Raw genomic sequence first — 22,915 nt, 5'->3', positions numbered from 1 at the left:
CCGACACATGAAAAGATGCTCAATGTCCCTCATCATCAGGGAAGTACAAAGCCACACTGAGCTGTCACCTCACTCTGGTCAGAGTGGCTAAAATCAACAACTCAGGAAACTACAGATGCTGGTGAGGATGTGGAGAAAGGGGAACCCTCTTGCATTGTTGGTGGGAATACAAACTGGTGCAACTGCTCTGGTAAACAGTGTGGAGATTCCTCAAAAAACTAAAATTAGAGCTACCCTATGACCCAGCAATAGCACTACTAGGAATTTACCCAAGGAATACAGAAGTGCTGATGCACAGGGGCATGTGTACCCCAGTGTTATAGCAGCATCTTCAACAATAGCCAAATTATGGAAAGAGACTAAATGTCCATCAACTGACAAATGGATAAAGATGTGGTTTATATATAACAACAGGATACTACTTGGCATTGAGAAAGAATGAAATCTGGCCATTTGTAGCAACGTGGATGGAACTGGAGGGTATCATGCTCAGTGACAGAAGTCAGTCAGAGAAGGACAGATACCGTATGTTTTCACTCATATGTGGATCTTGAGAAACTGAACAGAAGACCATGGGGGAAGGAAGGGGGAAAAATAGTTACAGAGAGGGAGGGAGGCAAACCATAAGAGACTCTTAAATACAGAGAACAAACTGAAGGTTGATGGGGGTGTTGGGGGAGAGAGGAAAGTGGGTGATGGGCATTGAGGAGGGCGCTTGTTGGGATGAGCACTGGGTTTTGTATACAAGCCAGTTAGACAATAAATTATATTCATTAAAAAAAAGAAACAAAAATAATCTTTAATGGGCATAGCTGAGGAAAGACTCTGAGCGTGAGGATATCTAAATAGAAACTGACCGAACTGGAAGGCGGAGAGAAAAACAGTGGAAAAAAACACCACCAGAAGAGACTATGCAAGTGCTGTGGAACAACTATAAAAGTTGTGACACGTCCAATGGGACTATCAGAATGAGAAGAAAGAGGAACAGCAGAAATATTTGAAACAACAGTGACTGAGAACTTCCCCAAATTAGTATCAGACACCAAATCCCAGATCCAGGAAGCTCAGAGAATACCAAGCAGGATAAATGCCCAAAGAACTACACCTAGAGATACCATTTTCAAAGGACAGAAAGTCAAAATAAAGAAAAATCCTAAAAGCCAGAGCAAACAAAACAAAACAAAACAAAAAAACACACTACCTTATCTGTAGAGGATGTAAGACAAGGATTACAGTTGACTTCTCAGAAACCCATGCAAACAAGATGAGAGTGGAGTGAAATATTTAAAGTGTTGCGAGAAAAAACCTAGAATTCTGTACCCTATGAAATTACCCTTCAAAAGTGAAAGAAAAATAAGGACTTTCTAGTCAAAATTTTAAGGAATTTGTTGCCAGTAAACCTCCTTGCAAGAAATGTTAAAAGGAGTTATCTGGAGAGAAGGAAAATTACATAGGTCAGAAACTTGTATTTACATAAAGGAAAAGCATCAGAGGGGCGCCTGGGTGGCTGTCGGTCAAGCATCCAACTTCAGCTCAGCTCATGATCTCACAGTTGGTGAGTTCGAGGCCTGTGTCAGGCTTTGCGTTGACATCACCGAGCCTGCTTCGGATTCTCTGTCTCCCTCTCTCTCAAAAATATTTTTTTAATGTTTATTTATTTTTGAGATAGACAGAGTGTGAGCGGAGGTGGGGCAGAGAGAGAGGGAGACACAGAATCCAAAGCAGCCCCCCAGGCTCCGAGCTGTCAGCACAGAACCCGACGCGGGGCTCGAACCGTGAGATCATGACCTGAACTGAAGTTGGACACTTAACTGACGGAGCCACCCAGGTGCCCCTCAAAAATAAATATTAAAAAAAGTTAAAGATAAAGCATCAGAGAAGGAATAAGGTAAAATAAATTTAAAATTTTATTTTTCTTAATCTAATACTTAAAAATAATAATGTGTTTGATTTTATGTGCATACACACATGCTTCTATATGCTTGTATAAAACTGAAATGAATGAAAACAATGATCTAGAGGATAGGAGGGAGGAATTGGGATTATTTCATTTTAAAGTATTTGCACTACGCGTGAAGTGGTAGAATATATTTTGAAAACAGACTTGAACTGGTTGTAAATAGATATTGCAAACTATAGCACAACCACTAAAAAGGAAGTGTAACATATCCCCAGAGCAGAGAGAAAATGGGATCATATAAATCACTTGATTAAAACCAAGACAGAAGAGGAGTAGAAGACAAAAATAGGAATAAAGAACACGGACAATAAATAGAAAAACAGTAGCAAATATAGTAGATATTAATCCAAAAATATCAATAATCACTTAGAATGTCAATGGCCTAAGTACACCAGTTACAAAAGAGATTGTGGGGTGCCTAGATGGCTCAGTCAGTTAAGCATCTGACTTCAGCTCAGGTCGTGATCTTGCAGCTCATGAGTTTGAGCCCTGTTGTTGGGCTCTGTGCTGACAGCTCAGAGCCTGGAGCCTGCTTCAGATTCTGTGTCTCCCTCTCTCTCTGTCCCTCACCCACTCATGTTCTCTCTCTCTCTCTCTCTCTCTCAAAAATAAACATTAAAAAATTTTTGGAATAAATAAAAAACCCCAGAGATTGTGTCAGATAGGATAAAAATATCAAACTATATATTGTCTATAAGAAGCTCACTTTAAATGTAGAAGCAGATATAGATTAAAAGTAAATGGATGGAGAAAGATATACCATGCTAACACCAATTAAAAGAAAGTGGGAGTAGCTATATTAATTTCAAAGTGGAGTTCAGAGTAACAAAAGTTTTTAGGAATAAAAAGGGCATCGGATAACGATAAAGGAATCAGTTCTCCAAGAAGACATAACAGGACTTAACATGTATGCGTATAACAAAGCAGCATCAAAATGCATGAAGCAAAAACTGTTAGCACTGCAAAGAAAAACAGATGACTATACTATTCTACTTGGAAACTTCAACACCCCTGTTGCAGAAATGAACAAGTCCAGGAGATGTAAAGTCAGTAAGGCCATGGATGAACTCAACACCATGATCAATCATTAAGGCAGCTGCCTTATGCCAGCTAACATTATACTTATTGCTGAGAAACTTGACACTTTTTCACTAAGATCCAGAGCATGGTGAAGATGTACCTTTCACCACTGCCTCTCAATGTTGTATTGGACATCCTAGCTAATGCAGTAAGACAAGAAGGCAAAATAAGAGGTATATGGATTGTGAAAGAAGATGTAAAACTGTCTGTTCAGAGGCGACATGATCGTCTATACAGAGAATGAAAAACATTGACCAAAGAACTGGAACTAATTAGACATAGCTTCGAAGGTTGCAGGATACAAGATTAATACACAAAAGCCAATTGCTTTCCTATACAACAGCCTTGAACAAGTGGAAACTGAAATTTGAAGCTCAACACTATTAATAATAATGCCCACAAAAGTGAAATATTTAGGTACAAATTTAATAAAATGTGCATTAGAGCTACATGGGGAAAACTATAAAACTCTGATAAAAGAAATAAAAGAACTAGATAAATGGAGAGACATTCCATTTTGTGGATAAGAAGATTCAGTATCATGAAGATGTAAGTTCTTCCCATCTTGGTCTGTAGATTTAATGCATTCCCAGTCAAAACCCCAACTAGTCCTTTTGTGGATATCATCAAACTAAACCTAAGGTTTGTTTAGAGACAAAAGACCTAGAATAGCCAGCACCGTATTGAAGGAAAAGAATACGGTTGGAAGACTGACTGCCTGACTTCAAGACTTACTATAAACATGCAGTAATCAAGACACTGAATGAATATTCATAGGAGTCATTTTTAACAAAGGAGGAAGGGCAATACAGTGGAGTAAAGATTGTCTCTTCAACAGATAGTGCTGAACAACTAGACATCCACATAGTGAATGAATGAATGAATGAAACTTACAACCTTTACAAAAACCAACTCGAAATGGATCGCAGACCTAAATGTAAAACCTAAAACTAAAACACTTCTGGAAGATAACATAGGAGAAGACCTACATGACCTTTGGTAGGACAGTGACTTCTTACATACAGCACCAAAGACACAATCCGTGAAATAAAGACTTGATACGCTAGACTTAATTGAAATTAAAATTTTCTGGGGTGCCTGGGTGGCTCAGTCGGGTAAACATCCGATCCGACCTCGGTTCAAGTCATGATCTCACAGCTCATGAGTTCGAGCCCTGCATCAGGCTCTGTCTCTCTCTCTCTTTCCAAAACAAATAAACATTTAAAAAACTAAATAAAAAAAAAAAAGAAATTAAAATTTTCTGCTCTGCAAAAGACTGTCATGCAAAATATAGAGAAAACTTTTAAGACTTAGTAAGTAGACAACAGATGACCCCAGGGTTGCAAAACCAATCTTCAGTAATTAGCTGTGTGCCTGTAAGTCAGCAATGAACAATCCACAAAGGAAATTGTGAAAGCAATTTCAATTATAATAGCAGCTAAAAGAATAAAGTTCCTTAGAATAAATTTGACCAAGAAAGTTAAAGACTTGTGTACTGAAAATTACAAAACATTGCTGAAAGATATTAAAGGAGACATAGTAAATGGAAAGACATACTACGTTTATGGATAGGATGACTTAATATTGTTTAGATGTCATTGTTACCCAAAGCGATGTACAGGTTCATTACAGTTGCTAGTGAAGTTCCAATAGCCCTTTCTGCAGAAATGGAAAATAGAATCCTAAAATTCATATAGAATTTCAGGTGGCCCCAAGTAGCCAAACAATCATGAGAAAGAAAAATGGAATTGGAGAACTCAAACTTCCCAGTTTCAGAACTTACTACAAAGTTACAGTAACAAAAAGTGTGTGGTACTGGCCTAAGAATAGAAACACAGGCCACTGGAATAGCATGAAGAGTGGAGAAATGAACTCCTGCCTCTATGGCCATGTGCTTTTTGACATCGTACTAAATCTATTCAATCTATTCAATTTATGTGCCAAGACAACTGTATTTCTGCATGCAAAGAAATTTGGATCCCTAGCTCTTGCTGTATAAAACAATTTATTCAAAATGGATCAACCTGAATATAAGAGCTACAGCCATAAAACTCTTGAGGAAAACACTGGGGTAACTGTTCATGACCATGGCATGGACTCTTAGATATGACACTGAAAACCTAAGCAAAAAAAAAAAAAAAAAAAAAAAAAATCGATAAATTGGACTTTATCAAAATAAAAACTTGTATGCATTACATCAAAGGACATTTTTAAAGGAATGAAAGAAATCATCTGCAAATTAAGTAGGAGTTTGATATCCAGAATATATAAACAAATCCTACAGTTGAACAACAAAAAGCAAATTACTCAGTCAAAACATGGGCAGGGGCATCTGGGTGGCTCAGTCGGTTGAGCATCCGACTTTGGCTCAGGTCATGATCTCACGGTTTGTGAGTTCGAGCCCCATGTCAGGCTCTATGCTGACAGCTCAGAGCCTGGAGCCTGCTTCTGACTGTGTGTCTCCTCTCTGCCCCTCCCATGCTCATGCGTTCTCTCTCTCTCTCTCTCTCTCAAAAATAAATAAACATTTAAAAAAAAGGGCAAATAACTTGAATAGACATTTCTCCAAAGAAGATATTTTAATAGCCCATAAGTCCATGAAAAGACGTTCAACATCTTGAAGTTAAAAACCTCAAGATACCACTCCATACCTACTAGGATGGCTAAAATAGGGGGTTAAAAAGAAGCGAAACAGGTGTTTGCAAGCATGTTAAAAGTTTGGTGGTTCCTCAGAAAGGGAAACATAGAGTTAGCCATATGACCCAACAATTCACCTCCTACGTACTGTACCCTAAAGAATTGCAAGAGGGACTCAGACAGGTAGTTTTACACCAGTGTTCTTTGAAACATTATTACAGTAGCCAAAAGGTGGAAACAATCAAGTGTCCATCAACAGATGGACAGAAGCAAATGTATTTATATACAATGGAATATCATTCAGCCATCAAAAGGGAGGACTCTTGATATATGCTCCAGCGTGGATGAACCTTGAGCACGTTATGCTAAGTGAGAGATGCCAGACCAAAAAGAACAAATACTGTATGACTCTACTTGTGTGAAGTATCTAGAATAGGCAAATTCATTGAGATAAAAAGTAGAATTGAGGTTACCAGGGGCTGGGTAGAGTGGGTAATGGGGAATTATTCTTTAGTGGTTTTAGTGGTTGTAGAGAATTTCTCTTTGGGATATTGAAAAAGTTTGTGGTCATGGTTGCACAACATTCTGAATGTAACACCTACTGAACTCTGTGCTTAAAATGGTTAAAATGGCAGAACTTTATGGGCTGTGTGTTTCACCGCTAACGCAATATCCATAAGCCATTGAATTGTACACTTTAAATGGTATGGTATGTGAATAGTAGCTCAATCAGGCTGTTAAAAAAAAATACTTTTCAGTTGTTGTGACCATATGCTACAAGAGCTTTTCACCCTGTTGTGTTAGTTTGCTGGGGCTGCCACAGATCACCACAAACTGGGTGGCCTCAAAAACCGGAACTTACTGTCCCAATTATCGCAACTAGATGCCCGAAAGCAGTGCTGGTGGGGTGGTGATAGTTTGCGTTCCTTGGTTTACGTATCACCTGGATCTCTGCCTTCTTTCTGTGTGCAAGATTGTGAGTCCAGATTTCTTTTTATGAGGACACAGTTATATTGGAATAGGGCCCATCCTAATGATCTCATTTTAAGTCAGTTACCTCTGTAAAGACCCTACTTTTATTTTTTTTCCAACATTATTGAGATACGATTGACAAATACAAATTGTGTATACTTAAGGTATAAAATGTGATATTTAGGTATACGTATACATTGTGAAATATGTACCACAACGAGCTGATTAACATAGCCTCACTTATCTTTGTTTTTTTTTTTTTTTAGTCTGAGAACAGTTAAGATCCATCCTCTTAGAAATTTCCAGTATACGATACAGTATTGTTAACTGTGTTCACCCTGCTTCACGTCAGATCTCCAGAACTTATTCATCCTACATGTGTGAAATTTCTGTACCCTTTGACCCACATTTCCCCATTCCCTCACTGTCCCAGCCATGGACAACCACCATTAGATTGCACATAGGTCAGATCAGACGGTATTTGAGACCATATTTTAAAATATGATCATATTCTGAGATACTAGTGGTGGTTAGTGCCTTAACATGAATTTTGGAAGGACACAATTCAACCTTTAACACATGGATTTTTCACTTGAAAGTACAACACAAGCCTTTACACTCGTTACGTAACTATCACAAACAATCTTCATGATTATGGAAAAATATCCAGTCATTCAATCCTCTGCTATTAAATATTTATCTTTCACTATTGCAGTATTACCATGAACGCTTTTGTGCCCTGCTTTTTAAAATATTATATCTTAGAACGGATACCTAGAAATGAAATTGTCAAATCACTTCGAGGCACTTGATACGGGCCACAAATTGTTGCAAGTATAAGAGGCATTTCTTGCTTTATTAGTAGATTGTTTATTAATCACTTTTTCTTTGTGAATTATTGCTTTAAGTCATTTGCCTTTTTAATTTTATAGTCTGAATTTTTCTCTTTCAATTCATATAAACCCTATGCATAGCAAGAAAGCATATTTCTTAGTTTTTCCACAACTATTTATTAATTTGTCATTTGCCCTTTAATTTTGGTCTTGTTTCCTTTTCAAATTACAGGAGATTTGTTCTCATTTTCCTCAATGTTTCTTTTATTGCTTCAAAGCTTGGCTTATCCTTTGTTCACAGTTTGTTAAGCATGTAATTCTGCCTTTTCCTGCACGTTTCTATTGGGTCTAAAAATATTTAACTCGGCGCCTGGGTGGCTCAGTCGATTAAGCGTCCGACTTCGGCTCAGGTCATGATCTCATGGTTCGTGAGTTCGAGCCCCGTATTGGGCTCTGCACTGACAGCTTAGAGCCTGGAGCCTGCTTCAGATTCTGTGTCTCCCTCTCTCTCTCTGCCCCTCCCCTGCTCATGTTCTGTCTGTCTCTCTCAAAAATAAATAAAACTTTTAAAAATAAGATTTATATAGTATGTTTTAATATCTGAAAAGAACATTCTTCTCTCTCCCTCTTTACTCCTTTTTTCCTCCAGGATTTTCTTTGGCATTTTTCCAAGTGTATTTTTCCTATGTACTGGGAACTTTTGTCTCCACCTGCCACCCCTGCGTCATTTCCTGTATTTAATTTTTTAATTATATTTACAAGGAATATAATATGATAAATATTAAGTACATATGCATTTAATCTTTTCTTTCATGTCGTTGGTATTTTTCTATATTGTTTCAAGTCTTCTTTAAGGTCTGTTATAAAGACTTGTCCTTTCTTCATGTAATATTCAGATAAATTACTCACTATTGTTATTCCTCACGTGTGTGTATTCGTTTCTGATCATTTTTGTTTGATTGTTTTTAAAACAGTGAAATTTTTTGCTTTGTTTTATTCTTGCTCATTCCACTCTCCAGAAGTACTGCTGATTTGTGTTTATCTTACATGCAGTTGCTTTACTCAGCTTTAGCAGTTCTGCCACTTTTTAATGGATTTATTTACATTTTCTGGGTGAACGATTATATGGAAATTATAGTGGTTTTATCACTTTCCTTTCTAATAATTTCTTGTGACTGTTGCACACGTTCCTTGGTCAAACAGAGTATTTAAAAACTACTACATAAGAGATCATGGAAGGCACCCTTTCCGTTATTATTATTTCTAAATCTTTGTATTTCTGGTGCTTCACCAGTAGGTATTACTTTGTCTGATAGCTGAAAAGGGGGCACTTTTTAAGGTAGGAGAATTACTTTATTGTTTTTTGTTTTATTATGGGACTTGGGGTGGTATTTGCAATTGGTATTGGATTTTATCAAATACATTTGGGCGTGGGTACCTACTGAGATTATCACATGGGTTTATTTTAATGGAATCCATTAAAGTAATGCAATTTTTTTTGCACTTACTAATAAATTTACTAATATTAAATTACCTTCAATACCTGCAAGAAGACGTGTTCTTTTGTGGTAGATTGTGTCTTTTTTATATACGGTTTCATTTCATCAGCATTAAAAAAATTTTTTTGTAATATTTATATATTTTGGGGAGAGAGAGAAAGAGAGAGAACATGAGCGTGGGAGAGGCAGAGAGAGAGACAGAATCCGAAGCAGGCTCCAGGCTCTGAGCTGTCAGCACAGAGCCCGACCCGGGCTCAAACTCACAGACCGTGAGATCATGACCTGAGCCGGAGTTCGGACTCTCGACCAACCAACTGAGCCACCCAGGCACCCCTACTTCATTGGCATTTGATTTGATTTTTTTTTTTTTTTTCTGACATCCTTATCAACAAGTGACTTGAGCCCATGACTTTCTTTGGTGGCATCTTTGGTAGGTTTTGACGTCAGGGTAGTTTTTGCTCGAAACTTCAGTGCGTGCTGCTGCTCTGCCAACAGCAAACTGTACGAAACAGAGCAGCAGACCGAGATGTTCTTGAGGGGACTCTGAAAATGAAGAGGTAAGCAGTCAGTGCCACAGATGTCAGTCTCAGCATCGTTTTTGCGGAGATGCGTACGCGCCAGAATCTGACTTGCTGTGGCTCTTCCCGGTTTCCCCAGTGCGGTGTGCGCCAGGCTGCCCCCAGAAACTGCTGGAATCTGGGTCTTGCCTGTGGGAGGCACGGCGTGAGTAGTTTTGTAGTAAACGGTTAAATATTCCAGTGGATACCCCGGAAACATTTCTCCCACCCAGTGGATGTCTTTGGTTTTGTGTTTTTGTTTTTGTTTTTGAAAAAAAGGTAGGTATCTCAAATGTGAAGATGTTAGGATAGTTTTCTTTCAACTTTAAATCAACTACTGTTCACAGTTTTTCTGCCCTTAATACTGTTTTCAAAAACAAGAGACACTGTCCTCTAGGGCATGATTCCCTGCTGTCTCTAAACGTACACCCGTAGGTCCTTTGGGTTTTAAAAGGTTTATTGTTGAACACCTGGGAGAATAGATAGCTTATAACCAAGTCATAGAAAAGTTACAAAGCTCAGGAGGTCTTAAACGGTCATCATCTCTGTTCTCTTTACCTTTAGCCACCGTCCGGAAGAAGCTTTGGACTTTGCATTTTCCTTTCACCTTATTACTGAGAAGACGTTTCATCCTAATTTCTAAAAGGGTGGCTTTTGGCTAAATTTCTCATCCCTAATGCCCTACCTAAATGCCAAGAGACTGTCATTTTTTCCAGTGGTTGTGAAGATGTTTGATTAGACCTTTGTCCTTCTCCCTGGACCATTGGAGAAGCCCCTCTCCTTTTTGTACATTCTAGCTTTGTCATTCCGTTCCCCAGATTTGTATCTTCTAAAGACATTTGCATATTCATAATCCTTTATTGGTTCCACATCAGAAATAAGCCGTGGTTAGATTTTTCCCTCACTCCATACACCAGCAATAATTGTGTATAAATTAGAAATTTAAATATCAGCAAATAACTATATAAGTGCCAACGGAAGTTATATATAAATATATAATCTTGGTAGGAAGAAGGCTGTAAAATACAACAACAATAAGGGAATATATATACGGAGAACAATATTTGCAACATAAGGCTGGCAAAAGGTTAATAGCCTTAATAAAGAAAGTTGTTTTATGTGATGATGTACAAAAGTAACATTCAGTTATATGAACAGTTCTTTGCATTACAGAAAGACATTATAATTGGCATTTTGTTATTCATATAGATGAACCAATTTTTTGTTATTACTTCTATAGCAAAAACAAATTAGTTACTCACCAGGACTGTGCAGCATAGAACATCAGCAAGAGATCACCAAACTAAAGACTGATTTAGAAAAGAAAAGTATCTTTTATGAAGAAGAATTGTCCAAAAGAGAAGGAATACACGCCAATGAAATTAAAAACCTGAAGAAAGAACTTCATGATTCAGAAGGCCAGCAACTTGCTCTCAACAAGGAAATTTTGATTTTGAAAGACAAATTGGAAAAAAACAGGAGAGAGAGGTAAGCATCGAGTTATCTACCCCTCCCGTCAGTATTTGGTGAATGCCTGCGGTGTGCCAGGGACCGGAGATACGCAGGCAGTACACGTATCCCAAAGTCCAGATCAGTCACCCGAGGATGCCAGTGGGTCGGGAAACCAGCGGGATGGTGTAAGTGTGAGCAGAAGGGCAGGTGCAGCCCTCGCAGAGGCACGGGAGGTAACCTTGGTATGTCTAGGTTTTTTGGACTAAATTCTAGCCAAGACCAAAGAAGTAGAAAATGTCTAACTGCGGAAGGGAGTCCATTAAGTGCCAAGATGGAGAGGGAAAGGGGAACAGGGCACGTTCCGAAGATGAAGGCTGTTCCCTACGGTGGAGCCACGGATGAGAGGGTGAGAAGCGGGCTGGAGAGGGAAGTGGAGGCAAGGTCACGAAGGAGGAAGGAATTTGGACTTCGTGCCGAGGCCATTGAAGGCAGGTGACAGGGTGGTACTCGTGGTCCCGTGTGGAGTGGGACAGGCGGGAGCAGATGGCAAGGAGGAACCTGGCAGCGAGAGAGGAGCAGGACCGCAGGTGCTGACCGGGCAGGTGGGGGGAAGCGTGTGGGCTCAGAAGGTCCCAGAGAGCCAGAACCTGGGGCCATAATGGCCAGGTGTGAGAAAGTGCCAGGATTTTAGGCAGCCGGATGTGTGCTATTGTCATTCTCAACTCCTGTTGGAAGCCAAAGTTTATTTAGTTTGGTACATTCGCTCAGCCAGACTTTTTTAGAACCTGCTGTGGGTAAAGCAGTGTTGCAGGCACTGGGAACGTGGCAGTGGACAGACAGACAAATCTCTGTCCGTATGGAGCTTTCCTTTAGCCAGGTGAAGGGCTGTAAACAAAATAAGTAAAATATAGAATATGTTAGGTAATGATAAATGCCAGGAACAGAACGTAAGGCACAGGATGGGGCCATGAGGCATTAAGGGGGCAATTAAATTGTGTATATAGGCTGGTCTGGAAAAATTGCAATGAGAAGGACTGAAGAAAGTGGGGGCATCTCTGCAGATGTAGAAGAACGTTCTATGTGGAGAACAGCCTGTTAAAAAAAGTAATGAGAAGGCAATACTGTGGAGACAGTAAAAAGATGAGTGGGTGCCAGGGATTGGGGGAGGGGGGCGGATGTGATGTCCAGGAGGACGCCAGGGCAGGATGCCCAGGGCAGTCTCTTGGTGTGATGCTACAGTGATGGGTACATGCCGTTACACACGTGTCCAAACCCTAACGTGAGCTGTGGAGTTGGAGTGATAACGACCTGCCAGATGTAAGTTCACTAACTGTAACAAATGTTCCACTCTGGTGGGGGATGATGTTGTGGGGGCTGTACCGTGTTTGGGGGCGGGGAGTAGGTGGGAAATCTCTGCTATGGACCTAAAACTTTTCTAAAAAATAAAGGCTATTAAGAAAAATAGTTTAAGGAGGCCAGTGTGGCCGAAGTAGACTTAAGGGGAAAGAATCATAGGAGAGGAGTATGAGGGGGAACAGGGGCCAGATCATGTAAGGCTTTATAGCAGGTCACTTCTGGTTATTTACTCTGAGGAAAACTGATGCGGGGAGTACCGCAGGATTTTGAGTGGAAAATTAAGATATTGGGTTGTGTTTTAAAAGGCTTACTCTGACTACCTGGTTAAGAATAGTCTGACTCAGGGGCGCCCGGGTGGCTCAGTCGGTTAGACATCCGACATCAGCTCAGGTCATGATCTCATGGCTCGTGAGTTCAAGCCTCACGTCAGGCTCTGAGCTGTCAGCACAGAGCCTGCTTCAGATCCTCTGTCTCCTTCTATTTCTGCCCTTCTCCTCTCCTCTCCTCTCCTCTCCTCTCCTCCCCCCCCTCTCTCTCTCTCCCCCTCCCTCAAAAAAAAACAAACATTAAAAAAAAAAAAAAAGTCTGACTTCGATAAGAGGAGAAAAGCCCTGAACTCCTGTAGAAGGCTGTCACAGAAGTCCAGGCAAAGGAGGGTGGTGACTTGGCCCAGGGTTGGGGCAGAAGTGGTGGTAAGAAACATTGGAATTCTTGTGCTCCTGAACAGTAAAGATACTGGCTTTTGTTGATGGTTTAGACGTGGGATGAGAAGGGAAGAGGAAGGCTCAAGGATGGTGCTGAGGTTCGGGGCTTTAGCAATTAGGAGGATGTAGTTACCGTTTAGAAAGGAACAGGGCAAGGGAAGCATGTTGGGGATGAGAGTATTACCGGGAGTTCATTTAAAAATTTTTTTTTTTCAACGTTTTTTATTTATTTTTGGGACAGAGAGAGACAGAGCATGAATGGGGGAGGGGCAGAGAGAGAGGGAGACACAGAATCGGAAACAGGCTCCAGGCTCCGAGCCATCAGCCCAGAGCCTGACGCAGGGCTCGAACTCACGGACCGCGAGATCGTGACCTGGCTGAAGTAGGACGCTTAACCGACTGCGCCACCCAGGCGCCCCCCGGGAGTTCATTTTAAACAAGTTCCGTTTGAGATGTGTATTAGGCACCCACATGGAGATGTCACACAGGCCGTTGGACAGATCAGCTGGATTTTAAGGCTAGAAATAAAATTCCAGGAGTATTAGATCACTCACATGGTATTTAAAGCAGTGAGACTACTTGAGATCCCTTAGCAGTTGGTATAGATGGCACAAAGGTCCAGCACTGAGCCCTGGCGTGCTCTGATCTTTGGAAGTTGGTTAATGAGGAAGAAACAGCAAAGTGGCCAGCAAGGACAATGGGAAGAAGACCCAACAAATTTGGTGTCCTGGAGACCATGTGATGAAAGCATATCGAGTCTGTCTATACGTTAAACAAGATGAGGTATGAATTAAGTAAGATGAGGCCCAAACAATGATCATTGATTTTAACATTAGGAAGCTCGGTGGTAACTCTGTTAAGAACAATTTCCGTGGAACAGGAGGGGCAAAAACCCCACAGCGGGAACCAAGACTAGGAGGAGAGCGATTGGAACCAGAAATGTGGGACAACAAGGTTTTGAGGCGGTGGCGCGGCAGGTGCCAGATTCTGTGTGGTGAGAAGCAGCTAGGCGATGAGGAAGGGATACAGCAGACTCAGGGATTCCGGGCGGCTCCCATGAGTGAGAAGGCAGAGAATTGGAAAATGAAATGTGATCTAGGGCTTAGGAGAGACTGTTCATTCTGTTCTCTTATGGAAGAGACTTCTGCTCTGTTTCGTGCTGGTGGGAAAAAGCAAGAATAATTTCACAGAAATTTTACTCCGTTTATTTGTGTACACGTTTTTTCTGAAAGGCCTCTTTGTATTTTGTCATGTTTTTGTCATTGTTCGTTGCTTGGAGTTACTTCTGAATCAAGAAACATCCTTAAACGTGACTGAATTTCATATTTTGACTATAGATAATTTTTTAACATGGCATATTTGCTTGCACACAAGCAAAAATGGTTTCTTTTCCCGGAAGTTAGCATTTAAATTACAATTTCATTTACACTCACTAATGTAGTAATGGAAGGGATTTTTAACATCACATTTTTAAAATCAGCCGGCACGTAGGTTCTCGGTTGACTCGGGATCAGTCATAGGAAATTATCCAGAACAGATCCATATTGACTTTCATTTACTGCTAAGATATAAAGCGTTCCTTACAAATTTTTTTATTAAGTATAAGTTGACACTTATACTCAAGTGTTACATTTCTTTCAGGCGTACGGCACAGCAATTCAACTTCTCTGTCGGTTACGCTGTGTTCCCCACAAGTGTAACTGCCATCTGTCACCTCACAGCAGCGTTCCAGTATCACTGTAGTCCCTGTGCTGTGCCCTTTATTTCTTTATCTTATTCATTCCATAAGTGGAAGCCTGTACCCCCCACCCTGCTTCCCTCACCCGCTCCCCTCTGGAAGCCATGTTTGTTCTCTGTTTTTTAGGTCTCATTCTGCTTTTCGTTTGTTTGTTTATTCATTTTGTTTTTTAGATGGTACATATGAGTGAAATCATACGGTATTTGTCTTTCTCAGTTTGGCTTCTCTCACTTAACGTGATTCCCTCTAGGTCCACCCGTGTTACCACAAATGGCAAGACCTCGTCCCTTTTTACGGCTGTGTAATATTCCATCCTGTGTGTATACACCACATCTTCTTTATCCATTTGTCCATTGACGCACACTGAAGTTGCTTCCGTATCTTGGCTTTGGAAATGATGCTGCAGTAAACATAAGGGTGCATATATCTTTTCAAATTAGTGTTTTCATTTTCTGTAGGTAAATAGCCAGCAGTGGAATTCCTGGATCACACGGTGTATCTATTTTTAATTTTTTTGAGGGACCTCCACACTGTTTTCCACAGTGGCTGCACCAGTTGCATTCCCACCAACAGTGCCCAAGGATTCCCTTTTTTACACATCCTTGCCAACACTTACTTCTCGTCTCTCTGATTTTAGCCATTCTGACAGGTGCAAGGTGATAGCTCATTGGGGTTTCGATTTGCACTTCCCTGATGGTGAATGATGTTGAGCATCTTCTCACGTGTCTGTTGACCATCTGGATGTCTTCTTTGGAAAAATGTCTATTCAGGTCCTCTTCTCCTTTGTTTTTTGTTGTTGAATTATGTAAGTTCTTTATATGTTTTGGATATTAACCCCATATCAGACACGTCATTTGGAAATATCTTCTCCCATTTAGTAGGTTGCCTTTTCATGTTGATGATGGTTTCCTTCACTGTGCAAAAGTTTTTTTGTTTTTTTTTTTTTTGATGTAGCCCCAACAGTTTATTTTTGCTTTCATTTCCCTTTCTTAGGAGACATATCTAGAAAAATGTTGCAATGGCCAGTCAGTGTCAGAGAAAGTACTGCCTGTGCTGTTAGTATTTTTGCCAGGTCTCACCTTGATGGTTTTTTTGTGTGTAGGGTGTGAGAAAGTGGCCCAGTTTCATTCTTTTGCATCCAGCTGTCCAGTCTTCCCAGCACCATTTATTGAAGAGACCGTCTTTTCCCCATTGTATATTCTTGCCTCCTTTGTCATAGATTAATTGAGCATGTAAGCTTGGGTTTATTTCTGGGATCTCTGTTCCATTGATTTAGGTGTCTGTTTTTGTGCCAGTAGCAAACTGTTGTAATCACTACAGCTTTGTAGCACAGCTTGAAATCTTGTAGTACACCCCCAGCTTTGTTCTTCTTCCTCAAGGTTGCGTTGGCTACTTGGGGTCTTTTGTGGTTCCGTACAAATTTTAGTAGTATTTGTTCGAGTTTTGTGAAAAATGCTGTTGCCATTTTCATAGGGATTGCCCTGAACTATAGATTGTTTTGGCTAGTAGGAACATTTTAGCAATATTAATTCTTCCAATCCATGAACATGGAATATCTTTCCATTTGTGTCATCTTCAGCGTCCGTCCTAGTTTTCAGAGTACAAATTAGCATTTGTACAAAATGGTCTTTCACCATCTTGGTTAAGTTTATTCCCAGGTATTTATTTATCTTGTTGGTATAATTGTAAAAGCAGTTGTTTTCTTAATTTCTGTTTCTCCTACTTTGTTATTAGTGTGTCAGTGAAATACTACCGGCTTCTGGGTTTTAATTTTGTATCCTGCAACCTTGCTGAATTTATTTGTTACTACTAGTAGGTTTTTTTTTAGTGAAGTCTTTAGGGTTTTCTATGTATTGTATCATGTCATCTGCAAACAGTGACAGTTTAACTTCTTCCTCGCCAGTATGGGTGCCTCTTACATCTTTTCTTTTCTCTTCTCTTCTCTTCTCTTCTTTTCTTTTCTTTTTTTCTTTTCCATGGTGGGTGGGTGTGTGTGTGTGTGTGTGTGTGTGTGTGTGTGTGTCGGATTCCTGTGGCTAGGACTTCCAGTATTATTTATGCTGAATCAAAATAGTGAGAATGAACATCCTTGTCTTGTTCCTGACATTAGGGGAAAAGCTCTCAATTTTTCACCATTGCATTTGATGTTATTTGTGGGTTTTTCATATGTAGCATTTATTATGTTGAGATATATTCCCTCTAAACCTGCTTTGCTGAAAGTTTTTAGCATGAATGGGTAGTTGAATTTTTTCAAATGCCTTTTCTGCGTCCTTTAAGATAATCATATAATTTTTATCCTTCATTTTGTTGATGTGGTATATAATGTTGACTGATTTGTGAATATGGAACCACCCTTATATTCCAGAATAAGTCCCACTTGATCATGGTGAATGATCTTTTAATGTATTGTTGACTGCAGTTTGCTGATATTTTGTTGAACATTTTTGCATCTATGTTTATCAGGGATATTGGCCTGTGGTTCTTTCTTCCTTTCTTTTTCTTTTCTTTTCTTTTCTTTTCCTTTCCTTTCCTTTCCTTTCCTTTCCTTTCTTCCTTTTCCTTTTCATTTTCCTTTTCCTTTTCCTTTTCCTTTTCTTTTTGGTGGTGTCTTTGTCTGGTTTTGGTAATGGGGTAATGCTGGCCTCATAGAATGAATTTGAAAGTTTTCTGCCCTCTTCTGTTTGTTGGAATAGTTTGAGGAGAACAGGTATTAACTCTTCTTTAAATGTCTGGTGGAATTCACATGTTAATCCATCTGGTCCTGGATTTTTATTTTTTGGTAGTGTTTTGATTATTGATTCAATACTGTTACTAGTAATTGGTCTATTCAGATTTTTTGTGTCTTCCTGATATAGTTTAGAAGATTGTGTATTTCTAGGAATTAACCCATTTCTGCTGGTTTGTCCAATTTGTTGGCATGTAATTTTTCATAGAATTCTCTTGATTCTTTGTATTTCTGTAGTGTCAGTTTTTCTCTTGTTTCTGATTTAATGTATTTGGGTCTTTTTATTGATGAGTCTGGGTAAGCGTTTATCAATTTTATTTTTTCAAAGAACCAGTTCTTGGTTTCATTGTTGTTTTTTTTCTGTTTTTTTTTTTATCTCTATTTCATTTATTTCTTTTTTTATTAATTTTTTTAATGTTTATTTATTTTTGAGAGAGAGAGAGACAGAGCACAAGCAGGAGAGGGGCAGAGAGAGAGGGAGACACAGAATCTGAAGCAGGCTCTGGGCTCCGAGCTGTCAGCACAGAGCCCGACACAGGGCTCGAACCCACAAGCTGTGAGATCATGACCTGGGTCAAAGTCGGACACTTAACCAACTGAGCCCCCCAGGCGCCCCTCTGTGTCATTTATTTCTCCTCTGGTCTTCTTGATTTCCCTCCTTCTACCCACTTTGGGTTTCATTTGTCTTTTTTTCTAATTGAGGTAAAAGTTAGATTGTTTACTTGAGCTTCTTGTTTCTTCAGTTAGCCTTTATTACTGGATAGCTCCCTCTTAGAACTGCTTGTGCTGTCTCCCAAAGATTTTGGACCACTGCATTTTCGTTGTCCTTTGTCTCCATGTATTTTTTGATGAATTTATTTCTTTTTTATTTACTCATAGACCCATTGGTTGTTTAGAATAAGCCTCTTTGGGGCACCTGGGTGCCCTCCATGCCCAGCGTGGAGTCTGCTTAAAATTCTGTCTCTCCCTCTGGCTCTCTCCCCTTCACACACACTTGTGCTTGCGCTCTCTCTAAACAACAACAAAAAATAGATAAATAGATAGATCTTCATCTGTATAGCAACTCCATGTTTGAACACTGATTCCCCTTTCTCTCTTTGGTGGTTTGTACAAAGTCTGTTAGAACTCTTTTTGCCTCTAAGGGTGAATCACTTGTGCCCCTCAGAACTATCACTTTAAATAAGTTGTATAGGAGTGCCTGGGTGGGGAAGCATCTGACTTCAGCTCAGGTCATGATCTCACAGTTCGTGAGTTCGAGCCCTGCATCGGGCTCTGTGCTGACAGCTCAGAGCCTGGAGCCTGCTTCGGGTTCTGTGTCTCCCTCTCTGTCTTCCCCTCCCCCACCCATGCTGTCTGTCTGTCTGTCTGTCTCTCTCTCTCTTTCTCTCTCAAAAATAATAAATAAACATAAATAAATAAGTTTTACAATATTAAATTTTTTGTGTGTGCATGCATATGTGTGTATGTAGGTAGGTACGTACTTAAGGAAGAAGGAAGGAAGGGCTGAGAGGAAGGGCTGAATATATTGAGAGGACTGTTGGAAATGTCACTGAGGGTTTGCTAGCACTCTTGAGCTGAGAAGGAATCATGTGGTGCCCACGTGTCCCCCTCTTTCCCTGACCTCCACCTTTGCCCATACTTTGTGGTCTGTGTGCAGCCACATAACGTGAGCACAGTCATGAAGGCTACAGATCGCAGATGCCTTCCTCAGAGTTTCAAATGAAAAACAAAGTAGATGTTGGGCAGACAGATCTATTAATTAAAAGGAAATGATTGTAACTTTTAATTTTAAGGGGGAGGATTGGGACTTGGCACCTTCAAGAGGATGCGACTTTTCAGAGTAAAATGTGGAACAGCAGCCAGTCTGGGAAGTCGTTTCACCTCTGACTCAATTCCTTTTTTTCCTCTTCTGTTTTGAATTGTGTTAGTCAAAGTGAAAGGGAAGAATTTGAAAACGAGTTCAAACAACAGTACGAAAGAGAAAAAGTGTTGTTAACTGAAGAAAATAAGAAACTGACAAGTGAACTTGATAAGGTGAGTGCTACAATCTCCCCTCCTTGAGCAGGTTCTGGACGTCCAGCACGGTGACAGAAATTGTAGCCTAGTCTTATACTCGGCACAACTCAGACTCAGTACCCCTCCTTATACACAAGGATTACTTGTGGGGTGCAGGCGGGGCTTCCTTCCACCCGTCCGTGCGGGGGCTCTGGATACGGCTTTGCTTATCCCCTCTTCTTCTTCATCCCTCTTATTTTTTGAGCCTCTTTTCTTTCTTTCACTTTCCATCTGTTCTCTTTTTACTCTTTCCTCTCATATTTGTCCCTTAACTCTGTCATGGCTGCCGAAGTTAAGCTGGCCCTTGGCAAGAGCAGGAACAATTAGGCCAAACTGGGGCAGGTTTGACAACCATGATTTCATGTTCATGGTGGAGAATTGCCTGTAGCTAGAAATAATATCCTTGGTGGGTAGGAATCCAGAGAAACCTACTCTGCCTGTGGGTGCCCGGGGGCTCAGGTGGTGAAGCATCTGACTCTTGGCTTCGGCTCAGGTCATGATCTCACAGTTTGTGGTTTTGAGCCCCGCACCAGGCTCTGTGCTGACAGTGTGCAGACTGCTTGGGATTCTCTGTCTCCCTGTCTCTCTCTCTGCCCCTCCCCTGCTCACTCTCTCAATCCCTCTCGCGCCCTCTCTCTCTCTCTCTCTCTCTCTCTCAAATAAGTAAATAAACATTGAAAGAAAGAAAGAAAGAAAAGAGAAAAGAAGCAAAGCTCCACCTAAATTCTGTAGCTCAAGTAAAGAACAGAACCATAGATTAAACTTAGACTCAGCCAGATTTATGAACGAAATTTCAAATACATAAAGGGAATGTTTTTCCATTTAGTAGCTCAGATTTTTTGAACTGCCATCCTTTTGCATTTCTTTTGTCAGTTCCTAACAAACAGTTGTAAAAATCCTGATATTATCCACATGTTTTAGTAATCATATTTACATTTAAATGAGAACGTTTGGGTAATTGTATTTTATAGTGATTTCTAGGATTTTCCTCCCGGAAAAATATTTTGTTCAACTATTAATTATTCCAGTAACTAATAATGACCATGACTGAAAGAGTCGTGAATTGAAAGCCCATGACTAAATAGTCATAAAAGAGAGGCTCTTTGTTCTGTTTTCCATTGCATTCCGTATCTTTCACTACTTACCCCATGACTGTTTGGTTTTTTAAACATTTAAAAATGACCTTGCTTGTTCGGTTGAAAACTACTTGAGAAAGAATGTACACAAACTCTGTGGGAAGTAGCCCAAAGGTAGTATGAGTGTTTTGTTCAGAGTACAGAGAGCATGTGAAAGTTACTGTGTGACTTTTCGTTATTTCCGTTTAAATAAAACTAATAACATTTGAATTTTATCCCCATAAAATTTAAGTCACGTAATTGTTTTTTTCATGTGTTGACTAATAACGACTGTAAAATAAAACACTATTTCTGTCTATAAGACAGAATTTAAGATTCTCTTAAGAGTTACCTTGAGGTAAGAAATGTAATTAAACTCTAGAAGTCCTCTTCATGTAGTTTCTAGTAGAAAATGTATACAGTTCAAGAAAAATTATATTGAGAAACAATCAAATTGAATGTAGATCAAATCTTGTATTCACTCCTTGGTTTTTTTCATCACTAACCATAAAGTTCTGTTGAGTTTACGAGAAGCACATATTTCATTTTTAAGCAATACTCTTTGGATTTTGATGAGATGTGAAGGATAAAAATAAAAGCTTGTCCCCGAAGCTTGTAAAAATAGAATGTTACCTTTTCTTACTAACATGAAAGCTCTGATGAAGGATAGGAGTAGAACTCTGAGGGCAAATATTTAACGACAAACGATAACAAGGAAATATTCATTCCTGGAGCAGTAGAGACAGACCTGGGTTCTGCTACCATTTAAGCCCCTTCCCAATTTTTGCTGTTTTTATTCAGCCTTTGCTTTCTTCCTCCTTAACTGTCGGTTCACCTACCTGAGCACTGTTTCTTCTATTCGTTCATTTTCTGGTTTGGTTTGAACTGTATATTTTTGCCAGGAGGAGTAACCAGAGTACTTTTGCCATTGTTGTTCCAGCCCTTCCATCTGGAACCCAGTGAAGGGATTCAAACAGAACTTCTGGTATAGAAGCCAGAAGGCAACTCTTAGGTTAATTTTCAAACTTACATAATTAATCTCATGAAGAGATTCTCACATGCACAGTTTTAAACTCTAAAAATTAAAATTTTAAAGGAAATCAAAAGAAAGTGTGTTGATATTTTCAGAAGTCTGCTAAATTTATTACAGGGGCGCCTTGGTGGCTCAGTCGGTTAAGTCTCCGACTTTGGCTCAGGTCATGATCTCTCAGTTCATGAGTTTGAGCCCCACATCGGGCTCAGTGCCAACAGCTCGGAGCCTGGAGCCTGCTTTGAATTCTGTGTCTCCCTCTCTCTCTGCCCCTCCCCTGCTCGACCTCCCTCTCTCTCTCTCTCCCCCCCAAAAAAATAAACATAAAAAAAATTTTCTTTTAAAGATAATTTATGGCAAATAAAATTAGCCATATATGTTAGGAAGTGAAAGTAAATGATTTTCCAGTCAGGAAAAATATTATTTTTGTCTTGGTTTTAAATCACACTATTTTACAAAAAAGCAGAATTATAAAAAACGTGGCATATATTTAACATAAAAGTTAACCCATGATCTCATCACCACAAAACAACTATGGTAATTTTATATGTTCCTTTCCAGATTTTGTTTATATATATATACTATTACGTAAGTGCAGTCATATATACATTCCATTTTCTAATCTGCCTTTTCACTTAAAATGTCCTGAGCATGTTTCCATATTCTTATGTAGTCTTATAATTACCATAAGCCAAATATGTCAATGTACAAATAGCAAAACCTTCTCATTTCCAAAGAAGCAAAATGAACAAACCCTTAGGTAGAATGTACTAATGAGTTACTTTATATTTACTCAGAATTTACTTCTGAGTTACTTTATATAAATCATTTTATCCTCACAAAAGCTCTGTGAGGTGTACCCAATTATTCTTGCCATTTTATAGATGAGGAAACTGAGGCAGAAGGAATGAAGCTCCTTTCCTAATCAGAGAACCAGGAAGTGGCCAAACGGAATTTGGACACAGGCAGTCTGGCTCCAGAGTCCATGCTTTTATTCAGTAGTAATGAAAATATTAGCATTTCTCTGAGTAATACTAAACAAATCTACTTAAAACCACTTGTAGGTGTCATAACATAGCCGTGCAAAATCTGCATTTCCTCTCCTTCCTACAAACATCTAGTTGACGTCACTCACAAATTAGTTGGAAGGGCTGTCAAAAAAGGTGTGTTGTAGGAATGAATTAGCGAAGACGTTGCATCTG

General features: G+C 39.6%; 1 protein-coding gene across 4 annotated transcripts in view; it reads left to right on the top strand.

The window, feature by feature from the left end:
• Window positions 1-22,915, top strand: part of CDC42BPA (CDC42 binding protein kinase alpha) — a 322,688-nt gene that overhangs the window by 208,924 nt on the left and 90,849 nt on the right. For all 4 annotated transcript variants that reach the window (XM_049635114.1, XM_049635113.1, XM_049635116.1 and 1 more), the window contains 2 exons: window positions 10,779-11,026; window positions 19,442-19,547. In XM_049635114.1, the coding sequence (XP_049491071.1) occupies window positions 10,779-11,026; window positions 19,442-19,547 (354 nt within the window). The remainder of the gene's footprint in view (window positions 1-10,778; window positions 11,027-19,441; window positions 19,548-22,915) is intronic.

This window comes from Panthera uncia, chromosome F1, assembly GCF_023721935.1.
Source record: "Panthera uncia isolate 11264 chromosome F1, Puncia_PCG_1.0, whole genome shotgun sequence".
Classification (NCBI taxonomy): Eukaryota; Metazoa; Chordata; class Mammalia; order Carnivora; family Felidae; genus Panthera; species Panthera uncia.
This window is presented reverse-complemented; position numbering and strand designations above follow the sequence as displayed.